General features: G+C 36.7%; 1 protein-coding gene across 17 annotated transcripts in view; it reads right to left on the minus strand.

Moving 5' to 3' along the window:
- The window catches only part of ERC2 (ELKS/RAB6-interacting/CAST family member 2), a 432,041-nt gene that overhangs the window by 183,331 nt on the left and 222,363 nt on the right, over positions 1-26,347 (minus strand). For all 17 annotated transcript variants that reach the window (XM_017732424.1, XM_017732423.1, XM_017732425.1 and 14 more), the window contains one exon: positions 19,199-19,359. In XM_017732424.1, the coding sequence (XP_017587913.1) occupies positions 19,199-19,359 (161 nt within the window). The remainder of the gene's footprint in view (positions 1-19,198; positions 19,360-26,347) is intronic.

A 26,347-nucleotide genomic window follows, 5' to 3' on the forward strand; every position in this document is an offset into this window, starting at 1 on the left:
ACATAAAAATTGACAAAGATCTTATAAAACTGAATGAACAAAATTCTGAAGTAAATCATACAGGTTTACAAGTCAGTACACCACTGCAATAACTTCAAACGTGCATCACTGCTCTGTACTGTTATTGTCTTCTGGATCTTTCATGCTTGGAGGCCCCTTCCTCTAAACATGAGTGTGGATAAATACAGTCAAAGAACTTGTGAAGGGGCAGAGTGTGTCAATTTAGGAAAGGACATGAATACCTTTGTAAGAGCTGCTGATAAGCATAAACTAGGTCGTTAAAAGAAATACAGAAACATGCACATGATTAGTCTTTATGAGGGAGAGGAGAAAAGGAGAGAAAGAAGCACTCAAAGCAATTTGAACAAAAGTGTAGCAGTCAGATAACCCAGACACACAGGAGATTACACTGTACAGAAATAAGATCATCATGATCTATTATGCAGCATTAGGGAGAGAGTCAGGCATAAATTTCATTACACTAAACACATGTGCAACCAGTTTTACAATTCTGCTTTTTGGTTGTTTTGCCTGGAACAGTTTTTATTCCAACTTTTCAAAAAAAGCAGTTTCACATAACCAGACACATGATCCCAAACGATGACTACAAATAGCTTTCAGGTAATTGCTATATATTAGGCAGCATATGCAAACAAAAGGTCAAAGAGAAGATAAATTGTGAGAGAGTGCTTGAAGCAAGCTCCAGCTTTCACTGGGCAATTTCAGAAGGAAGACAGAGGGAACAAAGTTGTTTACATCCTCTGGGGTTTTCCAGTGCTAGAAACCCCCTTAGCTAACTTTATCAGCTCCAGTTATCACTACAATTGAACAACCCCTAATGTACCTCTTGACCAGTGACCTCTTTTTTCTACTTGTTGATCTCACTTATTTTTTGGCTTTTCCACAACTACAGGAAAAAGAATCATTCTAAACCTGAGTATTAGTTTAGCCTTCTCTACCCTGTTTTTCTATTCTCAGCTTCTGGAAAGGGCATTTCCTCCCATCCCAACTGGCAACTTTGTTTTTCTTTCAACATTATACACACAACTTACAGTTCATGAACTTTTCCATGCTGTCAGGAAAAGACATCCTTGGATCACTCTTCCTTAGGTTGGCTGGCCCTAGCTGTGTAAAACAGAATTTGCTACCCAGAATGATCACAATATCACATGATCTACTAACAGTGCTGCTCTCAGTGGGCTATGACATGAACAAAAATATAAACCACACAGGACAGTCCATCTCCAGATTACAAAAACCATTTATCAAATATAACAATATCTTTTTCATCATTAAAACCCTTAAATATACTGTTTACCAAAATAATTCAACATAAACTCTTCTTTTTATAGATTCATTCCACTACTCTCTCTCCCCCTACCCCAAGAACTCAGTCTACATAGTTTTGGCTAACAACTTTGCTTGAAAGGTAGAAAAAGATACAGAGCTATAGGGAATGCTTCTCTGAAGTTTCACTAATGAGGAAGCAGATCTTAAGGCTCTTGCTGCTACTGGGCTCATTTGTATTTTTTATGAGCTGATGTACTAGTGGGTAGAAAAGAGACAGACTCTCTCCTGGCAGATTAACCAGCCCTCTAAGGGTGCCTGCTATTCATTTCAGTTATTCATCTGCACATCTGTCTCTGCCCAACTGTGTCATGACTACTGCTTCTCGCAGCTCACTTCATTTAACCAGGAGCTTTTCCCCACTGAAATCTGTTAGCTTGTTCAGCTGTATTACAAGATCCAAACTCTAGTTATAAACTAGCTGAAGATCAGATCACTCATTTCCACTAGCGGAAAAAAAATGATCTCTGATACTAGGAATTTTAAGGTAATAGTTATCAACCATGTTTATTCACCTCATGTTACTGACATGATGGTTCCTAACAACAGCTGGTATCTCTACTGTTTTCCCTAAGAAAACATGCTTTGCTACCCCCAGACTGTCCCAGTGGTGACTCCAAGGGAGCCAGTCACACTGTCGAAATCTCTGAAGGTCATACAGCTTAAACCCTCCACCGCCTCAAAATTCCGTAGACAATTCCCCTACCTTCCAATGGAAGAAAAACTAGCTTGTACCAGATTTCAGACAAATACTTTTTTTCTCACTGCAGAGTGTTTCCTTTTGTTTTGACAAAGCTTCTCCCTCTTATACATCTTAATTAATGTCTTCACTTTCCTTTTCTTGACTTTGACTTCAACAACTAACTTTTGACTGTTACAATCGCCTGCCTATGAAGTGTAGTACATTAATATTTCAGAAAGAATATACATTACTGTGCAGTTCATTTGAGCTCAGCTCTTGTCCCAGTACTGCTTCCTTAATTTAGGCAACTATAGAGTTTTCCAGGATTTCCACAGATTTGGCATGTAGGACCCTGGAACTTGCTGTTCTTCACCTTGAGCTGGTATAAACACTCACCTATACAAACACAGGACTGATATTACACTCTGTATTATCCATGCCTGCTTTTTTTTTTGGAGATCCCCACCTGATTGCTTTGTGGTTCAACTGATTTAGAAACAAGTGGTGTAGCAGCACTGGGATTAGAACACATCAAATATTCTCTGTATGCATTTACATTGTTTTCATGTACATTCTACAAAGAAGAATTTATGGTCTTTCTCATCTAGAAAACATGCTCCAACCACAGTGGTCAGTGTCCAAGGAATCACTTGGTATAGAAATCAGTTCATTGCTTCATGAGGCAGGATATCAGCTCTCAACATGAATCTTTTACCTGGCTGTCAATTAACCTGCCACTGTTCTTATCAGTCTGAGTTTTAGTCACCTGAAGGAATATAAGTGAAGAAGATTTTCTTCCTCTCATAGTCTTGCCAGATTTACCACAATACTGAGTTTTCCAAGTCAGGCTATTTTCCTTACACTCTCTTTAAAGCAACTCCTTGCTTGCTTTATGATAACAGAATAACACAGAAAAAACCACAACCACTGCTAGACTTTGCCTGTGGATTACCATGTATCTAGCCTTTCAATATGTGTTTCAATTTATTTTTATAATACCTAATAACAATTCAGTCAAACTTGATCATTTGCACAGACATAGATTCAGCTATCCTAGATGGAAGCAGGCACACTGCAAAGCTCTAACCATTAGCAGATTCCCACAAATCCTACCACACCACGTCTCTTCTGTGCCACAGCAAAAGGAGCCACTTTATTCTGAACGAGAGGTAAAACTGTCAGTCTGCCCGGATGCATGACATCACTCACAGGGCTGACTTGCACAGGATCAAAGAAAGTAAGCCACCACAGGTACGCTTCTACTATCACAAAACCTAGCTACTTTTAAAAAATGCAGGGTAGGAAAAAAGCTGTTTCTTATAAAAGTTGGCCTGCCTATCACCTGTGTCTGGGGTTTTTACATGCCTTTCCAGAGACTGGGGTAGACAACTTTTATAATCAAATTTCACTCAGGGATGCACACAGCCACCATTATTTAAAACAAGCTAAAGATTTAGTGGGTTTGTGAAGACTTCTACAAGCAAACTCTCCTTACAGTGCTTATAGAAGGCAAACTCAAAGATAACTGCAGATCAGCTGACACAAATTTAATGTCTTATTTTAGTGAATATTAATTTAATTTTGGAGGTCTCAACAGACTCATTGTAACAGGATGTTAATATGAACATCCCTTCTAGAAAAGATTTTTCTCCTCCCAGTGTCCCTACTCAAAAGTCATTACTGCGAACTGTGTGATGTGTGCCAGTGTTGAAGAGATTATTTTTGTTTCATTTGCTTTGGTTTGTTGTGGTTTTTTAACCTGTTCAAACTCTGGAACTTTTGCCTGAATCAAAACATGTGACTAAATGTATTGCTTTCCAGGGGCAGAATAAACATCTGGAATTGCTGTAGGAATGCCCCAATTGGCACAGTACTGTCACAGGGGCCATCCTAGTGACACACAATGCAGAGAACATTCTGGAGGCACATGGGAATTGTTTTGGCTGCCTCGTGTTTTATTGACCACAGCTGCTACAAAATCCATCTGAAGATGTTAATGAGATGCCCAAGCAATGGCAACCAAGAGGTGGTTGAGTCAGGACTGGACCAGAAGCAGCTTCAGAACTGGGGGGAGTACAATCCTAAACTCGGGAGACAGCTCTGTGCTAAAGGGACAACATCAAAGTGTCTTAGGCAGTTAATATTGGAACTCCCCTTTTACATGGATGTTCTTCATTTTACATTTCTGAAAAATAAGATAAAACCACAAAATTAAAGTTGTAAGGTACAATAAATCAAAAGTAAACTGTTTCAGGCAATGCAGTATGACTACCATTAATTACATGTATTTGCTTGAAAAGAAAAATTAAAATTCATACCATAGCCCAGTTTAGAATTCCTATGGTAAGTATGCCTGGCCTTCACAGAATTCTTTCTATTCTCTTTATATGCTTTTACAAATGAAAGCAGTGGCACTGTGCCTTTCTTAGGTAATCACTTGGACACAGGATGATAACAGCCCCTCCACTGCACATTCAGAAATCTAGAATGACAAAAGTAACGGGGTTCATTTTCTGACCAAACAAAACTACTCTTGACATGTTTAATGGACATATATTGCCAGTCTGTATTTTCAAATGTGTGATGAACTTTTAAAACCTTAGATAGATTAAAGCAGTTTTCATTAAAACATCTTTAATTCACAAGCCACCAATGACTGCATGGAGCGAGTGAAAAGGTAAAAGAAGACAAATATTTCTCTTAGAGGGGAAGTCAGTAATACTGCTGCAACTGAACATTAAACTTACATTAATGGAATCTAATTTTATTGAAAACATATATAATTCAAACAACAAGATTTGTAGAGTTCACAGCCTCTTACATTCTACTCTCTCTTTCCTTAACTAAAAGCAATCATCGTTGCATTTATAGTGTTATTTAGAGCTTGCCATTTTCTAAAGATGGATAGCCTTTCAATGTTAAAATATGTATTGTTCAAAATCTCAGAAAAAAACCAGTTCTGCTCTTCAGAGAATAAGTAATTTTTCTTCCTCAAATGCTGACTGGGATCCACATGCACTTTGTCAGAATCTAGCCTCACGAAACAATAAAATCAATAAAAAAACTGCAGTGAAAGGCACGTGCAATGAAGCAAAGAATGAATGCTGCTAATCTGCTAAACAAGAAAATAAAGGATGGACTGGCTGCAGGAAGGAATACCATCATACATTTAAATTAGCATTGTCTTAATTAAGTTTATTTGTAAACATTTCTTGAAATTCAGTACATCATTTGTGTTCTAATATTTTGAGCAAATATAAGGTCACTGTAATTTGGCTTTTGACAGCTAAATCCACAACATAATTTGAAGGAGTAAATATGAAAGGCTATCACCTAAAATAAAACATGAGCTTGTGAAATGATTACTTTCTTTAGCTGGGGTTATTAAACCTTTCTTTAGAGTTACAAATCATTCTTTAAGTCAATAAAATTTTAGAATTGTTCAGCACTTTCGAAAAAATTATTCTCAGAGTGTTTCATATTAGTACCTACCTTTCTGCTTTGACTTTCCACAGCACCACTGAACCATTTGAGGGGCAATGAAATAATCAACATTTATTTTGATCAGTAAAATTCTACCCTCCACTCCACGTTCATTTTATGATCGGTTCCTCAGATGCCCACATCAATGGTTATGATAGACATTATGCACACTTTCCCAAAAAAATGCTAAAATGTTGAATGTTCTCCATCAGACTCCTGAGCAACTCAGAAACAGCTCAAAAATATGCCTAAATTTCTATCTTCAGACCTTCCTTCCCCAAAGGAATGACCACTCTGAAAAAAAACTACTTTAATTCTACTTACATGTTAAAAAACAGGCCTCCCCACACAAAATCAACAACAACAAAAAAGCACAGTTCCCCAGGGATGTACTTCTGCAGCAGGGGAATCAGCATGCATTACTCTACAGCAATGTGTTCTGCCTGCTTAGCTCTTTAGTATATAAAGTCACTTCATCAACCCAATCATTTCTTTTTTTTCCTGTTTTTTTCCCCCAAAGTAACTCTAAACTACTTTAAAACACCTTCATTAGAGAAATGATTCAACAAGCACTGCTGCAAACCATGGAAATGTAAAAGCTGTTAAAAATGTATTAAATGCTGTCCATGCCACAAGGGTACTAGTGTAAAATGACCTTAAGTTTAAAGGCTCCCTATGAAGGCAGAACAGTATCTGCTCTGCTTCTCCTAATGAATAACAAATGGGCCTTCACAATTCATTTAGTTCAGTACAAGCTGCCATTACAACCCATTTTGTTTTTTTAACTTTGTGGTAATGTATCATCTTGCCTGACTCTATGTCATCTTCTTGAAGGTCACCAAAGGTATGTAACTCCACTCTCAATAATGAAAAAAAGGAGGAAGGAAAAAGAGATATGACAAATTTTGACAAAGCACCGACCAGTCCATTCTGATATACTGTATCACACAGTGAAGCTCATACTTCCTACACAAAAATGCTTCCTGAATTTTAAAGAAAGTCAGAAAATAACTGAAGTCTTCAAAAGGATTCTGTTTTTCAATTAATAACTCAAATAAAACAGTATCTGGGAAATAATTCTTTGGCCTTCTATTTACTTTCTCTAGATTTTTGTTATGCCCTAAAATATAATCTGAATCTGAGCATTTAAAAGGAATTAAAAGACCACGAATATTTATCTTTATTTCACAGATATTTAGAAACATGCACTGTGTTGCTATGGACAATTAGCCTTTTATCCAATTTTAGTTGGTAGTTTAACTCACTCACCCTAAGGTTTTAATTATCCCCTCAGTCTGCATGCTCAGGCCTCAATTCATGCAGCTGGAAATCTGCCTCAGTGATGTTATAACCTTGTTAATGTAACAAAAGAGGAGTTTACTTAAAACTGTACTGACTGTGGACTTAAGCCAAATTTACTTGAAAGAGGAAAGAGACTGTCAAAAATCCTACAATAAACACAGAAATGCAGTTCTTTCATAACCTTCACCTTAATTCATATAGACAAGCAATTTACATGTAAGTGGATTCATATGGCCTGAGAGGGGCCTCCTCTCTGGAGCTGGACTATTCTCCATACCCTACCCCCATCTTGAACAAAAAAGCTCCAACAGCTCACTTTACAAAAATGGCAGAGTATCTGCAATCTTTTTTAATCACAATAAAACATAATTAAGATAAACATTTATAAAGCTAGTCTGTATCAATAAAGGCAGTATAATTTCACAAAGCCAATTTCACATAAGTTCAGCTAGTCCTTCGTCAAATACATATTTTAAATTCAATAAAGGTTTTATTTGAAGAATGGAAAGTTGTACTAATGAGGTAATAGTTACATTAGCCTTAAGTGGAACTTGCTTGTCAGATACTGATATCCCCTATTCATTTAGTTGCCAAATTACAGGAGGGATTTCCTAAACTCATCTGTTAATTAGATTCATTTTTAGACTAGATACTACCAAAAAACCTACATTAGACTAAACAAAACATCACCGTATTGAAGTGTTGAAGGGAAATTATTCTGAGAGAAAAAATTATAAATTCTCTCAATATAATTGTGAAAATCCTGTAGGTAAATTTCCCTCCTGATTGGATCTTTGTAGTACTTTTGTGAGAGCAGTGGGTACCTGGGTGGGATGCATAGCCAAGAACCAGAAAATATTCTGGTTTCATTTCAGCAGTTTCCTTTCAGTTGTTGACAAAATAATCCAGGTGGGCGCAGAGGGTAATGGGCACCCAAAACAAAACTGGAAAGCAGTCAAGTCATTTCATGCCTGCTTCAAGTTTAAACATTTTTCATTAGGTGAAAAGTCTTTTCTTTAAGCTTATGATTGTCAGAGCATTTTCCACCCTGCTAAGAGGGTATCAGGTTGCTGGATGTTAGATGATGATCTACCCTGCTTCTTGGGCTTCTACTCTTTAGGTGTTACATAATAATCTCTGCTTTTTGCTACTGAATTTCACACTAATCCCAACACCAGCTCCTGCTCTAGACCTCACAGACATCAACTGTTTAACTTTTGTTTACTGACCACACAGAAAACTTCTCAAAGCAGTCCTGCAAGAGCTGGATGAAGTTGTCCAGCTCATAAAAAATATTCACAAATTAACAGGATGAGAGAATTCTGTATTTTGGAGCTTTTAGAGTCAGAGTAAAAATTCCTTTTATTTTAAAAGTTCTCCCTATCAGCTGCACCTAACCAGCCTCTGGGACACAGTTTGCCATAACATGCAGACAGGTGAACATAACTACCACAAAGTCCCCTCACACAATAAACCCTTTCTTTGACATTTTCTACTCACTATCTCTGTTCCCCAACCATAATAAAGGCAAGGAGGTTGGAAGCCAAATGAACAAAGTAGCACATTTAATGACAGTCTCTGTCAGATCAATCTACATTTCCCCCTCCCACCTAGAAGATGAGAATCATGGAAGCTGGTTTGCAAACTATGCAAGTTTTTTGGGAAGTAGAGAAGAACAATCCATCATAACTAGAATGATTTTAGCAATATGGTGATCATCAGAGTCCTGTGTGGCCTAATTTTGGTCAGAGCTGAATGCAACAATGATAAACTACATGTTTGAGGTAGGAGTGGTTAGAAACTGGGAAGAGTTTAACCACAAAAAAGTATTTTACATTTCTAATCTAAGCCAATAAATCACAGTTTCCCCCTTAGTATCTACACATTTACAAAACTGAAACTGGATGGGTTTTGAGAAAATCATTATTAAATATGAAAGAAAAAATATATCAAACCTTTCACTTGCAACTCCCAATAAACATTTAATACTAAAATGTAACACAATAAGCATAGTACTCCTACTAAAATTATGCAAGCTCCTCTAAAAAAGTAACATTTCTATTTGCCAACAACTAAAAAGTCTTTCACTAAAGATATTCTGCATAAATTTGTACTGTCACCCAGCTTTTGTTTCACCTTGAAAAGTTTATCTATTCAGTTGAAGCCACTTCACCCTACGGAAGCAAGCCAAGGCGCCCTTTTAAGGTGATGTTTATGCTGAACAAATCAGCTTGACTATAGGATTTGGCACAGACTTATATAATGTACCTTCTTAAATAGGGGCTTTCTTTGCTAAGATACCCTGGTATACTGCACAGCAGTGTGGATTTAGCCAGCTTTGTTCACAATCAGAGAAAACTGAGATGAGCTCATCCTGATTTCCACTGTCATCACATAATTCATGATCTGTTAGTCTCTCCTAAACACCAACAGGGCATTGAAAGGAGAGGTGTTGTTCCTTAAGAAGGTAGTGCTTTAGCACATTTTTGTGTGCTATGCCGTATTTTGCCAATTGTATTTGAAGAATTCTGCTTTTGCTGAAATGTTTCCACATTCGCACAGTTTAGCTAGCTCTGACAGTGATTAAACCATGCATGTTTTTATTGTTATCTTGTTTATTATTAATGGATGGGAGCCCATTATAGCTGGCACTGTATTAATAAAGGGGATGGATCAGCCTTGTCACGGTCGCAATCAGTAATCTACCCACAGTTCAGTGGGAGGGCACAAACACCACCAACCACAAGTGCGTCTCCTTCTCCAAAAGACAAACTTTTTGACTCCTTTCAAGATAAAGGTACAGCCCTCTAGGAGGATAAATTTTTACAGGTGTCACTATGTAAGTTAAATAAAAGAGTAAATGGTACTTATGGCCCTGCGAGCTCACACCTTACAAAGCACAAGAGAAGGCACATTAGAGAATCATCTCTTGGACAACAGAGCGCAAAACTTCAAGCACACCTTGCACCTTATCACCTGAGAGAACACAACTGGAGGGAACTAAAGAATAGGAATTTAGATGTGTTTTTCCACAGCACAGAGAGAAGTACTTGCTTTGCTGGGGGCATGGGAAGGAAGAAGGAAGAAGGTAGCAGTGGATTTACTTCACATCACCTAAGGAGTAATGGGAAGGCAGAGAAAGCCTTCAAACCTAATCAAACCTTTTCCTTCTGCTGCTAAGAAAACTGTTTCTGTTTGATTGCTTCTGACTCTGTTCTCTCCTGACTTTATAAGACCTTTTCCTTCTAACAGAAAACATGCATTTCTAAGCACATTTTATATTTCGTATCTTTCTGCAATATTAAAGAACAATCCACCAGTTTAGTGTAAATTATCCAAACCTTTAAAATCTCTTTGGTTTTCCATCTTCAAAGGTCTGAATTTACATTAAGTTCAGCATTATCCCACTGGGGAGACCTTCAGCTCATAATTCCTATCATTGAATTGCATGGCCTGGGTCTCAAGTATGTAAAAAAAACCCCAAAACCCTGACCCATCATGTTTTGAGGTTTAATATGCAGAAACATCTGCTAGAATCATATTGAGTTGGCCAAGGTTAGGAATATGGGAGCCTGCAGTTGATCAGTGCTGCCCTAGGTGTCACGGAGGCCAATGGGAATTACACTAAGAGGGTTTCAGCAGACAAGGGTGTAATTCAGTCAGCTTTAAAAAAAATCCATGAAACAGAAGGCTAACTTTTTCTTTCTTTTTTCTTACTTTCAGCCTCCTACTCCTTCCTTTCTGGCTTTTGAGCCATTCCCTCTTTTGAGTGTATTATCAGAGGTGGAGGCCTCTACATTCCCATGCTGGCTGAACTTCAAAATAAATGCCATCCTATTTAATAATTTTTACCATCATTAATTTTTTACGTAAGAAAAGCATTTTTAAGGTAGGTTTAAAACAAAGTATATATATAGCTTTGTCAAGATCACTAATTGCAGAGTACAATCTTTTCCTATAGTATTGTTCTGTCCATAAAATGCTTTTGTTCCCTATATTTTCTAACATTGCAAATAAAGAAGTTGTGCAATAGAAACCAGACAAAAAGTGCTTAATAGATAGCATATTCACTTAGTAGATAGCATATTCACTTTTGCTTCTTTATCTAGAAGTTAAGATTGCTAAACTGCTCAGTAATCTAAGGTCAGATAAAAATAACAAGCTTCCTTAGAAAATTCTAACCCCTAACATACTTATAAACTTAAAAAACAGAAAAGCGTTTTAATTTAAAGAGATTGATTTAAACAGAAAAAGGAAATAACGGGAGAAGCAAAAGTAATGATTTTCAACTGCAGTTGTTTCTTCAAATTTTCATTCACATTACAAAAGACTAGAATACTCTGCATCTCCACATCCTTCAAGCAGTTTGAAACACCTGTAAACCTGAAACACTTAATCCTGCCTGGCTTCTAAGTGGTTCAATCACTAGAGAATGTCATGTAACTGTCATATCTCACTTATAACCTGCACTTTAAACCAATCATTTTGTCACTTACATCATCTTGTAAATCCACTTATACACTATAGAGCAACAGAAGACACAAAAAGCCATTCAAAGTGCAGCCACTGGTTTTTCTATATTGTATTAGTAGACTTAATATAACTGGTTCTTTAAAAAAAATAAAAAGGGATTAGAAATCATCACTATGTGTTTCAGTGAAATTGAGCAATGTGGGAGGAAAGGGCTGATATTGCAGAGAGAAAATAAATTTTAGGAGCACAGGTCAAGAACAACAGCCAAGGAGTATAAAAAGTCCATAAAGAGCCAGCTCCTGTCTATGAATTTGTCTAACCCCTCCTTGAATCAGCTGATGTCTCTGTGGAAGCAAGTTCCTGAAGGCCACCAACCAACCACTCCACAAAGCAGCACTTCTCCCCTTCTAATCGATCACTGATTAACTTCAGCAAGTGTCTGATACTCCTCATGCTGGGAGATCTGGCAAACAACAGCTCTACACTGAGTTTATGCCTTCCTTTCTGATTCTTCGAACTTCAAACATATCCTCCCCCTGCCTTACCCTCCCCAGAGCCAGAAGTCTTTTAAGTCTCTCCCTCATAAAGCAGCTGCAGGATCCCCTTGATCTCTCTACCATTCAGGTCCTGGGGAAAGCACTAAACCCCTGAAAAGTATTGTAGAATTTCCAACATAAAATGTTTGCTGGAGCACTGAATGTTATTTTTCTATTGAGGCATGGTACCAGAATGGGTAAAGAACAGTGGCAACAAAACTGGAAAGCAAAGTTCGCTCCTAGAATGCAGAGTGGGAATGACCACCAAATTCTCCTTCTGCCTGGCAGGTGCCTCAAATCACGTGGATCAAAGGAACCTGAAACATCACTTGTACAACTAGATGCAAAATCCTTATGAAATGAAGAAAACAAGCCAGACTCATTTTCTAGCTCAGAAAAGTACGCCTGATTATTATAACTATAGTATGCATTGTGTGGAATATGTTTGAACTCCTTCTGTTTTGCCTCTGTGACACAAGCACTGCTACCTTTCCATACCAGAGAGGAAGACATTGTCTCCCTGGGAGGGAAACACTTTGAAAAGGTTGCTACTGCCCTCTCCCGCTGTCTAAAGGGGACAAGAAACAACGAGAGAGGATCCAACTTCCTTTACTTGGATATTAATGTACAAGTAAGCAAAAGACAGCCTCTCATATCACAGTCTGGAGAAATCCTAAACTGATCTTACTAACCTTCAATAGCAGGTGACCTATTTTGAAAGTAAATTATGACTTAACAAGAACAAAATGAAGAAATTTGCTTCCCATGCTGATGGAACTTTAATTATGAATCTTATAGAATAAAATCGAAGTATACTATCCTTTAGTCTGAACATAGGAGGAAGTACTCGCAAGTAAGAACTTGGTGACACTCATATGTCTTTAAGAGAAGCACTTCAACAAGTAAACAGCTCACTCATTCTATTCTCACAGAGAGAAACATTTTATTGCTTAGTGCCCCTTCGTTGTTTACAAAAGAAAAACATCTTTTCATTTTAGTCAAGAAAGCTTCTGTTCCAGAGAACAAAGCCTTCATTTGGCCTTCTCTAATCTTTATGGTGTTTGCAAGTTGGTGTCAAAAATGTTAGTCAAGGCATGCTGTGTTACAGGTCTGTGGGGCAAAAACAGTCACAAGAGACTTTTCACCCAAGTTAGGAGACCACATTACCATTCTAACTACTTCCTATGGAAGTCACAGTTGTATCAACATCCTGCTGTTTTGTTTGTATTTAACTTGGGATATGACTCTCTACACTCTCAGCATGAATCCTACAATTAAATTGAAGCAATCCACAGGTTACTCAAAAACAGTCTAGTGTTCTGTATTTGAATTGGTACAATTTTTGAGACAAGCAACTTGCTATCTGAACATGTTTATAGTTACCACAGCTGAAACAAGTCAAAATAATCTTTCTGATAAAATTATAAAAAAATAGTAAACTACTTTCTAAAAATTATTTTTCTCTTCACAGCTTTATACACTGCTCTGTTATCTAACCCATTGAGTAAAGACATGTTAAAGAATTCATGTCAGAGAAATTATCATAGATATCTTTCTCCAAATATAGGCTGTACTACAGCTGGAAAAGTAGAAAAAAAAATTAAATTATCCTTCTTTCAAAATAATACTTTATTAATAATATAAGAAATCTGACTCTGGCGTGTTTGCTTAAACTACAAAGAGACTCCTTTAGTGTCACGGGTCCACTACTGCTCATTTAGGCTAGAACTATTCCCAAGGTAGGGGCTGGCTGGTTTTAGAATATACTAACATTAAAAAGGAGCATAAACCAAGCAGCTTTGCCCACACCTTTTAGTGAAACACTTCAGGTTCCAGCATAGGCAAGAGAGCTGATTATCTCCCTTCCTGCTTTCCTTTGGAAATGATGGGTGCAGGAGAAAGCTCTGTCTGGCTGTACCACAGAAAGCAGGCAGGTCTGCAGGGAAACCATCCTTTTAAGTGCTTTTAAGGAGCGAGTTCCATGCATTTCAAAGAGTAGTTCTAACCTTAAATCACCTTGCCAGTTTCTCCTACCTTGCTATATTGCTTTCCTCATCCTTCGTGCTGTATAGAAGAGCCCAACAAAAGGAAATTAACTTCGTGACTACATGCAAGTAGGTCCCTGCAATTTCATCGGGGATTCTCCTGTCAATGAGTGCCATGCCTCTAGCCTGTGCTTGCCCTGAGCAGGTGAATTGCATACATAATTACCCTGAAACATTCCAGATGCACTGGATTTACTACTCACAGAGATTTCAGAAGCACTTTTCACCACTGCTGTACCCACAGCAACGAGGAAGAAACCACTATCCTGTGGGTGTCAGAACTTCTTAGGGTGGAGCAATTGGGACATAAATAAAGGCAAACATGTTGAGTTCCCTCCCCAGGTGTCAGTTTCAGACGGTGATGGATGGAAATAGTAATAGGAGAATGTAAGGCAGAGACATGAGCTGATTTGTCCAGGTGCTGGACAAAAAAGTCTAGATGGATTCGCTGGACATCCAACAGCCCTTGTCAGAACTGCAACTCCTGCTGAGCTGCTACAAAGATGTGAAATCCCCAACTTCTACTCCAGTAAAATGTATAGATGGAAAAAAGGAGGATGTCTGCAGAAAAGCAGATGAATGGTAAACTTTCTTATACTTCTGCCACTGGTACTTGCTTCATAAAGCATTTTGACTTCCATACAAATTCTCACTCTTCAGATTTACATTTTACACAGTCTGCCCCTTAGGCTGTGACCCCTGACTTCCAGAATCCATTCAAAGACCCTCTTCATCCCTGCAATATCCTGAAAAGTCCACTTGAAGCTATCTGTATGCTTTTCCATGCCTGAAGCTCTTGCTCTACAAGGCAGGAGGGCACCAGCCAGACCAGGCGACAGGTAAGAGGACAAGGCACATTCTCCTCCCTACAGGACAAGCTTCCTCCTCACCCCGTGGAGCTGCTCATACTCAGTTTGTTGAACCAAGCAGCTCCAGACCATGGTCTTGCACCCACGGCTGGCATCTAGTGGCAAATCCAAACGCCCTCTCCTTGTCGGGTGCAGCAGCTGAACCACTGCCCCAGCAGGCAAAGGGCACTGTGTGTTCAGCACTTCTGCACAGAGTGGTAGCTGCTGGGATTGAATTCTTGGTGGGAAAAACGTTTCATCCCCTTCTTCCCACAAATATTTCATCCCTGACTATACACAGGTGCTGTTAAATGAATAAACCTACTGAAAAACAGAGATAAGCAATATTCAATTTATTATTTTCACTGAAAAAATTGCGACCATACTTAAACAAAGGAAGGGATGTTTAATTTTATCCTGTCACTGTAAGAAAATTTACTGCAAAATCTAATTTAAAATATATTTTTTGGACAGCACAGCAGTGTTCTATTTTTGTTACTGAATAAAATGACTAGTAGCTGGGTTTTTATTAGGAGATCTTTAATGCTTCATTACTAATCATCTGATTTATTCCACATAAGGGAAAATATATTTTCTTCTGGAAATTTGTAGTGAATTTCAGGGCAAACTCACTTCCAACAAAACTGATTTAGCAATACCCACAGGTGATGCCATGAACTCTATTAAAGGCAAGGAAACTGCCTTTCAAACTTGGCAAGAATATCATTCAGGATACTCTGAAAGCTTCAGAGCACTGAGCGTGCTGAGTTAACAGAGGAAACACTCAGTAATTAACAAATGAATCTCAAAAATTAAGACTTGTCAGATCTTCAGGTCAAAATATGAAGTACAGTCTTTGGGGGGATTAATCACATGGTCACTCACTAAGTGCAGTGTTTGTCACATGTAACTAACTCACTGAAAGATCATCAAATTAATGCAAAACCACAATGAAATATTTTTTAACCTTGTATTTAAACAATAAATGGAATAAATATCACAGAAAGTTAACTTCAATATTTTCAACCAAGAAAACACCAAATTTTGATAACAAAGTGGGGTGGAGGGGATGGGGACGGCTTGGGTGTCGGAGTTTTGTGTTTTCTTTTTAACTCTAGAGGTTGCAGTTGAAGATAAAACACATACAATTTAAAACTTGAACTTAAAAAAAGAGTGACAATCATTTTTATATCTTTTCCCCCACATGCCATTAGACTCTCTTTTATGACTTTTGGCTCTCCAGGTCAAACTTTATATCTTCCAAAGGGAAAATAATTTTGACCATTTCTAAAAAGATGATCTGTCCCATAGAGTAAAACCCACTTTCTATGAGGGCAGGCATTTATTTCACATCCATATATATATAAGGCAATTTTAGTATTATATAAATACTCATTTATCTATCCATACAGCTACCTAATTTTGTTACAAGCAGGTTTATGAGTTTTGGAAGGAACCACCACATAGGAAAGGAGATCTGTATGAAAGCATTGTGGTCATGGAAGTATGCTCCACAAATATGGCATTTCTGAAACATCTGACAAACCTCCACCACATCACAGCACTGAAACTTCTCCTACCCTCAAGCTCTTCATGTTACAAAATGAATAAGCTTTTCTAGGCAAGCCTTGTGAAGCTCTCAGGAGGTTGTGCTCCTACTTGCGGACTCTCAGAAAATGAAAACAATGTCTGGAAAAAGTAGTCTTAGGATATATTTCCAACTACCAAATTTGAAGTTCAGGCCAACTGAAATATTTCTGTGGATGATAAATACATTTTTAAAAAACATTAACATGGCTTTTGTCACACTATGCAATACACATTTTTTTTAAAGTATCACTTACTAAAAAATAAAAAGTGCATTGATGATTTTTTTTTTTATGCTCAGAGAGCACAAAGCAACAAGACAATTAGGCAAAATGATGGATTTGAACACATGCTGCATTTTACTGTTAACATGTATGCATAACTTCCATTCATGTCAGTATGAGTTATGTGTGCACTGCTAAAATAATATGACCATAACAAAAATATTTCCTCCAGAACTAATATAGTAATATTTTTAATAGACATTTTGAAAAAAAAAAAAAAATCACATATTCAGAAAGTAACATGTAAATGCAACTCCTTCTTCAAACTTATACTTTCAAACTCTTTAAAATAAACCTTATTTTTTTGGCATCAAGTTAAGAATAAGTTGATTTTATCAAACTACCTTTCATTTAATGGGTACTTATCTTGTTTCCAGTTGAAAAAGACCAACCAGATATGAACAAGATTAAGCTGTTACCCATTTTTACTCTAAACCTCCATAAATTACCGAATGTATATGGGAACAAGAAATGACAATTGAAGAAGTTATCTAAAACTGATAACTGACTGTGGCCAGTAAATTAAGATGGATCTTGACAATGACAGCCAGATGGGCCCAGAATGCAGAGTTATGGTAGGAACGTGAACATAATATAAGCATAGGAAATCATCATGAAGGTTCTTAAACACACACTTCATGCCTATTTAGCTGGAAATTAGCAGCCAAAAACTGTAATCACTCAATATCGAATTTTTAAAATGATAACTAGAAATTATGGTCAATGCTTCCAATTCATAAGCTATCTTAAAATGCCAGAGATAAGACAGTCTTTTATTATATTACTACAACACAGAATTATCATTATTCTGTCTTCAGATGTCTGGCTCCTAGCTAGCATCTAAAACCTGGATTTGAGAATATCTTGTTCATTTTAAAAAACCCAACATCGAGTATATTTTGTCATAATGCAACAGTTTTATAAAGTTTGCTTGTCCTTCGCTTATTTCAGTGAGCAATTTCAAAAGTTACACAACTGTAACAAAATATCTGAATTATTTCTGAAATATGTTTATTAACAGAATCATAGAATGACTTGGGTTTGAAGGGACCCTGAAGATCAGCTATTTCCCATATCCCTGCCACGGGAGGAACACCTTCCATTAGACCAGGTTGCTAATTTTATTATTTTAGTTTTAAAATTTATACTGAAAAACACTCTAAATGTTTATATCTCATTTTAAATTCCACACTGTTCCTAACTAGGATCTTTGCTACTGGGTCTTTCATCACTAATACCACCCACCTAGCCCTTCATTCATAAAATAGATCAGCTTTTATCAAAACAAGTTCTACTTCACCAGTTTTTGCCAAACTCACTTTCCAGATTTTTCTGTAGGGTTTTGTGTACCTAATTTAAAAAGTCACACTAACAGAATTAAAGATTTTTCCACTATGTTGCTCAGCAATTGTTAATTATGATAAAAAAAAAAAAAAATAATCTTATGATTAGGACAAAAAAAAGGCACTTGGGGAAACAAACCAATGCACTACACAGAAAATAGATGACTGGCACTGAGCTTCTGAGTTATGATAGGACATTTAATATGTACATATAAGAGAAAATTTAAAAAAACTTTTTAAATGTATCTATTATAGAATATAATGTCACACAGTATTCTAATTCGTATCTGATTCCATTTTTCTGTATGTAAATAGACCTCATTAAAGTCAAAACCAGAAATTCTTTAGATATCACCAGAAACATTTGTGCTTCCATTACAGTATTTTTGCACCTGCATTACATGGCAGCCATTCTTCAAAACAACCTTTATAAAAGCATGCTAAGTATATGACTCCATTTCCACTTTGTCTTATTAACAATAACATTACAAAAACCATTTTTTCTGATTATTTCCATTCCTTTACAATGCAAGGATAACTGTAACAATTGACCTGAAGTTATACATGGCTTCCTCCCTCAAAAAAACTGTTTCAAAATTACAACTGTGAATTTTCTTTGTTAAATGTTAACTACACTTTTACCAGCCTAGCCAAGTCATAGTAGGTTCACTCTTTTTGCCAATTTTAGAGATCATATCAAGAGTTTTAATGCCCCATAATTACAGATATTTGCTTTTCTTTGTGTGGAGGAAGCTAGATTTAAATTATATCTCTCCCTTCCTTTTTCATTCTGAACACATATACACAGTGATAAAGTGTATGCAAATAGGTTTTTGTTAGTTTGGGGGTGTTTTTAACCAATTCAAAGCAATAAACTTTGCACCATCAATAGAAAGTTCCCTTCCCTTGAATGTGATGCTAGCAGAGATTCCAGCATTGCATTCCCATTGAGAGATGGGGCTTTAGATTCTCAGTTTCTCATAGAAGTTAGACAGTGCTGATATTTTTATTTGCATGCAACAAAAGAACTTTCAAAAAACGTTGAGTACATCTAAAATGAAGAATTTTGCACTTCCATGCTTTTAAAGGAATTTAAGCATCAGAAAACTATTAGAAGTCCTTAAATTCAGACTTAAATATATGCAGAGAAAAATAAAAAAATAACACAGAAAAAAACCCACCAAAACTTTCTCCTATGGCAAAAGTAGTTCTTTTCTTTTTGGTTAATTTTTTTTTTTCCTAGAAATTAGAGAAATCAAGGCACTTACTTCATTTCTAGAATTTCTTCAAGCTGTTTCCTTCGCTCTATTCTCAGGTTAGCCAGATGTGCTTCTTTTTCAGCCAAAGACTGCTGTGTTGAGGCAAGACGGGCTTTGGTGGAATCTAATTCTTGTCTAGTCTTTTCCAGTGCATTCATCAGCTCTTCCACCTAAGAGAGAGGACATTTTAAACTCCATATTCTTTACAACAAGAAAATATGAAATCCATATAAATACAGGGGGGAAAGAACCACTAAAGGAATGATTTTCTGTAAATGGCTGTTCAAATCTCCTTGTACCATAACAAGTATTAAAAAGCAACAGTGGTGTTTCAAAACCAAAAAAACACCTCAAAGTTTCCATTAATCCATTAGTAATAAACAATATTTATACAAAGTAGAACCAACACAGATCACCAAGAACCTATTTAACCTGGGCCACTGCCACATACATATACAATTTATAAATATTTCCTGCACCATCTGGATTATTTAAATTCCGGGAGGGTGGTAGCTCATCATAGCAGTAATTTCAGAAATTTCAGATGCAGCTATAGATGCATGTTTTAATATAAAAGTGCTCATGAAAACCCAACTATTTTTCATAAAAATTGCACACCTTTGCAAAACAGGTTGCCCAGGGAAACTATAAACTCTCCAGTCCTTGAGCATTTTTAGATTTTGATTGAATGAAGCCTGGACAATCTGATCCAACTTTGAAGTTATTCCTGCTTTGAGTAGGGGTTTATACTGCATTGCCTCTAGTGGTCCCTTCTAACCAAATTATTCTATCATCCTGAACTTTAAAGGTCTGTAACTGCTCTAACAATGATCAAGTTATTTTCCTCATCATAACAGCGAGAAGCTCGAAGCGTAGGAAAGTTGTGGTGATCCCACTCTTCCCTTAGCATGGAGAAATGTCATGGAGAAATTTAAAGAACACACTAAAGAATGGAGAGTGGACAATGACACCTGTCTGGCAGCAGAAGCTTTACTTGTGGGGTGAATCATTTTATGTGAATATTTATATTCATATTTATATATCATATATATATATGTAAATATGATATATAAATATACATATATTTATATATCATATTTATGTGAATGGCCTCCAGTAACCAGGATGCCAGTGGGATTTTCCCCTCTTCAAATGATACAGTTTACATAAAGTGAACAATAGTTTGGTTTTTTTAGTGAGATATAATGATTTGAATAACAAATGTCCTATTTCCTCTATGTTCTTTTTCATCTCCTTTGTCCAAATTTTATTATTTTATAAACTAGAAAACACTTCAGGAAGAACTTCTAAATGAAACAAAATAAAATGGGAAAGAGGATACATTCCATTCATCCATGTTACACAAAGGACTGAAAGGAGTTCAATTTTGCTGTGAATTGAAAATTCTGACAAAATTCCACCATGTTCATATCATCAGTGTGGCTACTTCTCCCAAGCTCATGCTTAACTCTTGTTCTCTAAAGCCTCCTAGCAACCAATCAGTGCTTATAAGCCACACTTCTGCTTCATTTGAACATGCACTGGCTTCTATACAAAAGGTTCAATAAATAATACAAATAAATAATAGAGTTGTCAGAAATTATAATGAGGACTCACAGCCTGATTGCCAATGATACACTGATTAGTTACTCCTTCTACACCATCTGTACACACACTCTAATAAGAACAATGAAATACTAGAACGCGTCTGATACCCTGCAGTGCATAAGCTGTATTTCATGAATACAGAATTACCAATAGTATTTAAATTATTGATGTTCAACCTTCCACTCAGAAAGTAAAAGCAGTGTAATAGTGATATCAATGAAATAACAAGGAGTGCAAATTGTAGGTCTCTGCAGATGCCAAGATTCCACTGAGGAAACCATGAAGAAAGATGATGACTTCAGATATCTTTGTAAAATGACTGTCTAGTGAACGTTCATAGTAGAAGTAGCAAAGAGAACATGTACTTGAGGGAAATAAAGAAATAAAAAAAAAGCTGGATTTGCACTTAAATCCCATGAAAAAAAGAATTAACAAGCCAGAAGGAAAGAGTCAGATCATATTTCTTTAAAAACAGATTCAATTTCTAATATAACACCAGGTACTTCATCTTCTGCTTTAGTGCAAGAACATAAACCAATGCTGTCTCCAAGAAGGACAGGACTTAACTACTAAAACATATGATACTTCTACCTGTTTTCAGGGGCTATTTCTCAGGATTTTCCTTGCACCTTTTACAAACTGCATCTACTTTCTGCTGAGCCTCCACTCTATCACTTAATTCCAGACAACATCTATTAATGGAAACTGTACTAAGGATCAAAACTGAAAAGTCATTAATTCATACAGACTCCAGCTTTGAGACAGTATCTTTAAACACCAAGACACTCCACACCTGCAGATTTATTGGGCAGATGAGAATGTAAAAAGGCAGAATTCCTGCACTTCTGTATTTTTAGTATCATTGTGCTCCCTTTCCATGTTCAGCTGAATTTGGTACCCAGCCTGATGATTGACTGAATCCTCACCCAAGTTCATATCACATATACCACATAATTTACATTTCAAAACATTTAAGAGAATTAAAGACTTGTGGAAAACAAAGCTGTGGATTTGTTAATGTCTGTTACTAACATACTCTTACATTACCAGACAAAAGAGATCAAAGTTTAAAAGGGAAGGGAAAAAAACTCCAAAAACTTAAATATGAAAACTTTTTCAAACCACAAATCATTAACACGTGTCGACTTGAAAGTTTTATTTTAATTTACACTTTCAACACAGTATTTGCCAGCTAGCTCTTCCTGCATTTTTTGAATATGACCCAAGTTCATAGTTGGACGTTTTCCTAGTTAACTGTCCCACCAACACCTACAGCCAAATTCAACTGGCAGGCATGCGCACAAGAAACTGATTTTTTTTTTTTTAATCAACTTCTATCAAATGTAAACTTTTGAATGGTGAAGTTGCACACACAATCATCTTACCATGCTAACTACATAGCTGCAGCAGATGTGTCACAATGGGAAATCAACCACTGCAGCCAGTATTACAGATGAAAATTCTGGTTTTGGGCAATCCCCAGTCCAGCCGCGCTGCCTGGCAGGGGTAGAGGCATCAGGGGCAGTTCCCACCTGGAAGCTGCTCCCTTTTCCCAACCCTATCCCTCAGTATAAATGCTCCTAATCACAAACCCCAAACGTTTTGAATTCACAGGAATACACGTTTTGAAAGAGTTTACGATGAGAACCTCAGTGATTGCACAGCCCTTAGCTTGGGAGTATTCTATGCCCTGAATGTGTTTTAAGCTGGGTTTTCTTCCCTTTTGTAAGACAAAGGCCTCATTTTATCCTTTGCATTTTGCAATAAAAGCCATTTTTTTTTTTTTCATACTTTCAGTAAGCTTAACTGACCTCAGCACTTTGAGGATTTTATTAAAATCTGCACTAGAATTAAGTTTGTATTTCAGAATGGCAGAAACCCAGCAAACTATTGTAATTGTTTCTTAGTTTTGAGTCTATTTTAAATGAACACTTTGTACTCGTTCTGCAGCTTCACATTTCCAAGTGCTATCAGCAGTGTTTCACACCAAGATAAGAAAAGAAAAAGAAATGAATGTGGCTGAAGTATACATCTGCGTTACCAGATTCTGCAAATTAAAGGAGGTTAGAGTTCAAATGAATGACAGTTTATTAAAAATGCCCTGGAGCATTCTTAATTCCAGATTGGATTCGGCTCAGTACAACTCAGGCTAACATAATACTGTTCCAGTTTGTGGGAATGAAGAGGGGGAGGGACAATTGCATGTTTTCTCAGCTCAAATATAATTTATTTCTGCAGGATGATGAAGAGCTGGCAACATTCCAGCAGTCAAGGTTAGTATGGTTAGTGCTACTACCTTTAAAGGGTTGGCACTTCATTTTGGCAACCATCTTGGTGATAAATACAAGAGTTTTGGATTTCCCTAAGTGACTTTTTCAAGTATCAGTAGCTATACAAAAATTTCATACCTATTTTATTTTAAAACCTAATCTTGTGTTAGCACACAGATAATTCATGAATTTTACATACTAAAAGGAAATAAAGAAATCCATCTATTCACTTAGAGATTCTTCTACTTTAATATTAAAATATTAACCATTAAAATTTTTTTAAAGTTTAACAAACAATTACATTTGTTCAGTAAAGCTGGATGCACTTTGATAATAAGTCATTCAGTGTAAGAATCCATCCAGTTGTTTTGAAAGCGGTTGGTTTTTTTCCATTTCCTAAGGAAATGCCTTTTTTTCTCCACTGCAAGTTACACACTATATAAATTTCAGTTATCTCCAGCTCTGTGAAGATTAATTTAATAAAAATAATATTTGGGGGTTTCCCCCCCAAGATTAAGCATGAGATTGTAAAAAAGGAAAGACTATAATCCTCAAACTTTGTGGCTTTCCTACAAATTTATTCCATCACTGGACTAAGAGGGCATAGAAAACACATTCACAGAGATGAGGGAAAACAGATAAAAGCCTGAATTTGTACACACCAAATATCCACCTACCAGCTATTTCGCCTCTCAAGCTGGAGACCTCAGCCTTTGACATTAACACATTGCCTGTGCCTCACACAGTGAAGGTGAGTGCCAAGTATGCCAGGATCCTGTGCCAGCAGCTGCTGGCCATGCAGGGACCCAATTTATCTCATGGCTAATTCAATTACACACCTACAGGAGGGCCAGCACCAGCCATGTGGACCTACTGCTTTTAAAATTGCCAGTGCTGTCCTGCAACATGGTTTGTAAATACCTTGCTTCCTCCTGTTTCTAATGCGAATTTCTCCAGTGTGCAACTGCCTCAACAGTTTCATTACAAAGGTGTTTTTCACAAAAGCAAACAGACGTAGCAAAGTGTCATACTGAGCTTTGCAAGACATGGAAATAAACTCTTTGTCACCCTCCCCTCTACTCTCTTCCCATCCCATTTGTCATCCATAGACAAATTCCTCACCTCTGACTTCCATCACAGTTCTTAAACCCAGGAAACAGGTCTAACGAAACCAGTTTAGTTATGGAGGCTGATGCTCCTGAACCTTTCCAAACAAAGAAATTAGACACATGTTGTATCTCACAACTTTGGAAATTGTCAGAGAACAGTAACCATACTCTAGAATGCATAAAAGCTTTAAAATAAACACCATAGGTGAAGGATTTGACAGAATATTAAGCAGAATTTATAAATTCCAGGTTGGTTTTTCAAAACTCATAAAAGACTAGACACATAAGGCCCAGTGCCATCAGCCAGCAATGCAGTGGCAGTTCAACACAAAGCACCAGAAGCACTGAAGCAGCAGTCCCCAGGGAAGGGCCATGTCCACAGGAACACAACAGCACAGTTATCAAACAGGATGCCATGCTGCAGAATTTGAAATAGAAAACCTCACTGAGATTGCTTCATTACCAAAAGTAGGATTTAAAGTATTTTAATCCTCCTGCTAAGAGCTACGTTAAGAATACACGAGGCTTGGTTTTATTCAGATAAAGAAGAGACACAGCATATATAGAGCACGTATTTCCCCACCCAGACCTGCAGGGACCACAGTCAGGGAGAAAAGGTTCTTTAGTTTCCTCAGTATTTCCTTGCTGGCTGTCACATGGTGGTTACTAGTTAATTTATACAAGCACAGTGTTATAACAGAGACATATGCCCATCTCTACAGAGAATTATTCTGGAATTTACTGGATTCCCATAGCTTAAAAGAAATAGATATCCTAACTGAAAGGATTACTAATGATGTGGTCTTTATTAAGTTAATTTAAGATTTTGAAAGACATTTCTGGGAACTGTATTCAGCTTTTCTGGTACTGGCAGTTAGAACATTGATCATCTTATTCTAAGCCTCAGTAATTCAATAAAATATAAGACCAAAACAATATAGTTCTTGGATTCATTATCTGTGATTTAGTTTTCCAATTAATATAGTGATTTCACCTACAACAGAAAAATATAATTAAGTAATTTTGGAAAATACTGGTCATAATCACTTAAATAGAATAACTATCAGTTTGAAAAGCCAAACCAAACCAACAACTAAAAGCAATACCAAAATTTTTTTGTTTTTTTTAAATAAATCAAACAAAATTATGATATAATAGTGGTAATCTCTGTGCTCTAGGGTCATGTTCCTAGACAGGTGAAAACAAAAGCTATTCTAAAGTACAAACAAAAATTATGCTCCCCCTGCAGTCCTAGGAATACTGTCATCTATTTAAACAGTTCATCTTGTGAAACACAACTGGCCCCCAGTTGCAGAATTCTCAATTAGCTTCAGCTAAAATACACTGTATGACAACCCACTGACAAAATGTGAATGTGACCTTCAGGAAAACTGAAGAGGATGGGCAAGAGAACAGACTACTCCTCACAGATGCAGCTGAAAGGTTTTGTCCCAAATAGAAGCTCTTTCATTAATAGCAAAACACTGTTACATATATGATAAAGTAAATAACATCACATTCTGATATTTCAAGGGTAAACACATTGAAAAATAAAAAGCAGTCCTCAGACCATGTCAATAAAGATACAGTATTTAAAGTGCTGCAAGAATCAGTCAACAAATGTTCTCTTTCCAAGGCAAACTTCATGCTGACAAGGCCTGATTCACACTTGGCCCCCAATCAACTCAGTCACCCAGACATGCACTGTGATGGAAACGAGACCAAGCACCTGAGCAACTGTGCAAGTCCACTTTTTATCAATTAAAAAAAAAAAAAAAAAAAAAGGCACCTTCCTTTTATTTTTGCATTTCATTTGAAAATTAGTTATTTCATTGAAATATCTTGTTAATTTTATCTCCTTTTCCACTGAGTTTCATCTGAGCAAGTCCGTGATCTTTTTAAGCAGCTGGTAGCCTTAGCTCTGCTCTTCCATTTGTTTGATACTGTCCAAATCTAATTACAAAGGTAGCATGAAAAGTGTTTTATAGTTGTGCAAGCGAAAGCAAATTTGATATAATGTATGGATAAATTACAGAGCTCGACCTAATGCTTTCTGAAGCATTAAAGTAAAGTAAAGCGCCTATTCAACAGATGCCAATTTCAGTAGGACACTCAACTGTCCTACAGGATATTGTATCTGGAAGAAAACCCTTATGGGCTGAAAACAATTA

Source organism: Corvus brachyrhynchos, unplaced genomic scaffold (genome assembly GCF_000691975.1).
Source record: "Corvus brachyrhynchos isolate BGI_N302 unplaced genomic scaffold, ASM69197v1 scaffold4, whole genome shotgun sequence".
Lineage (NCBI taxonomy): Eukaryota > Metazoa > Chordata > Aves > Passeriformes > Corvidae > Corvus > Corvus brachyrhynchos.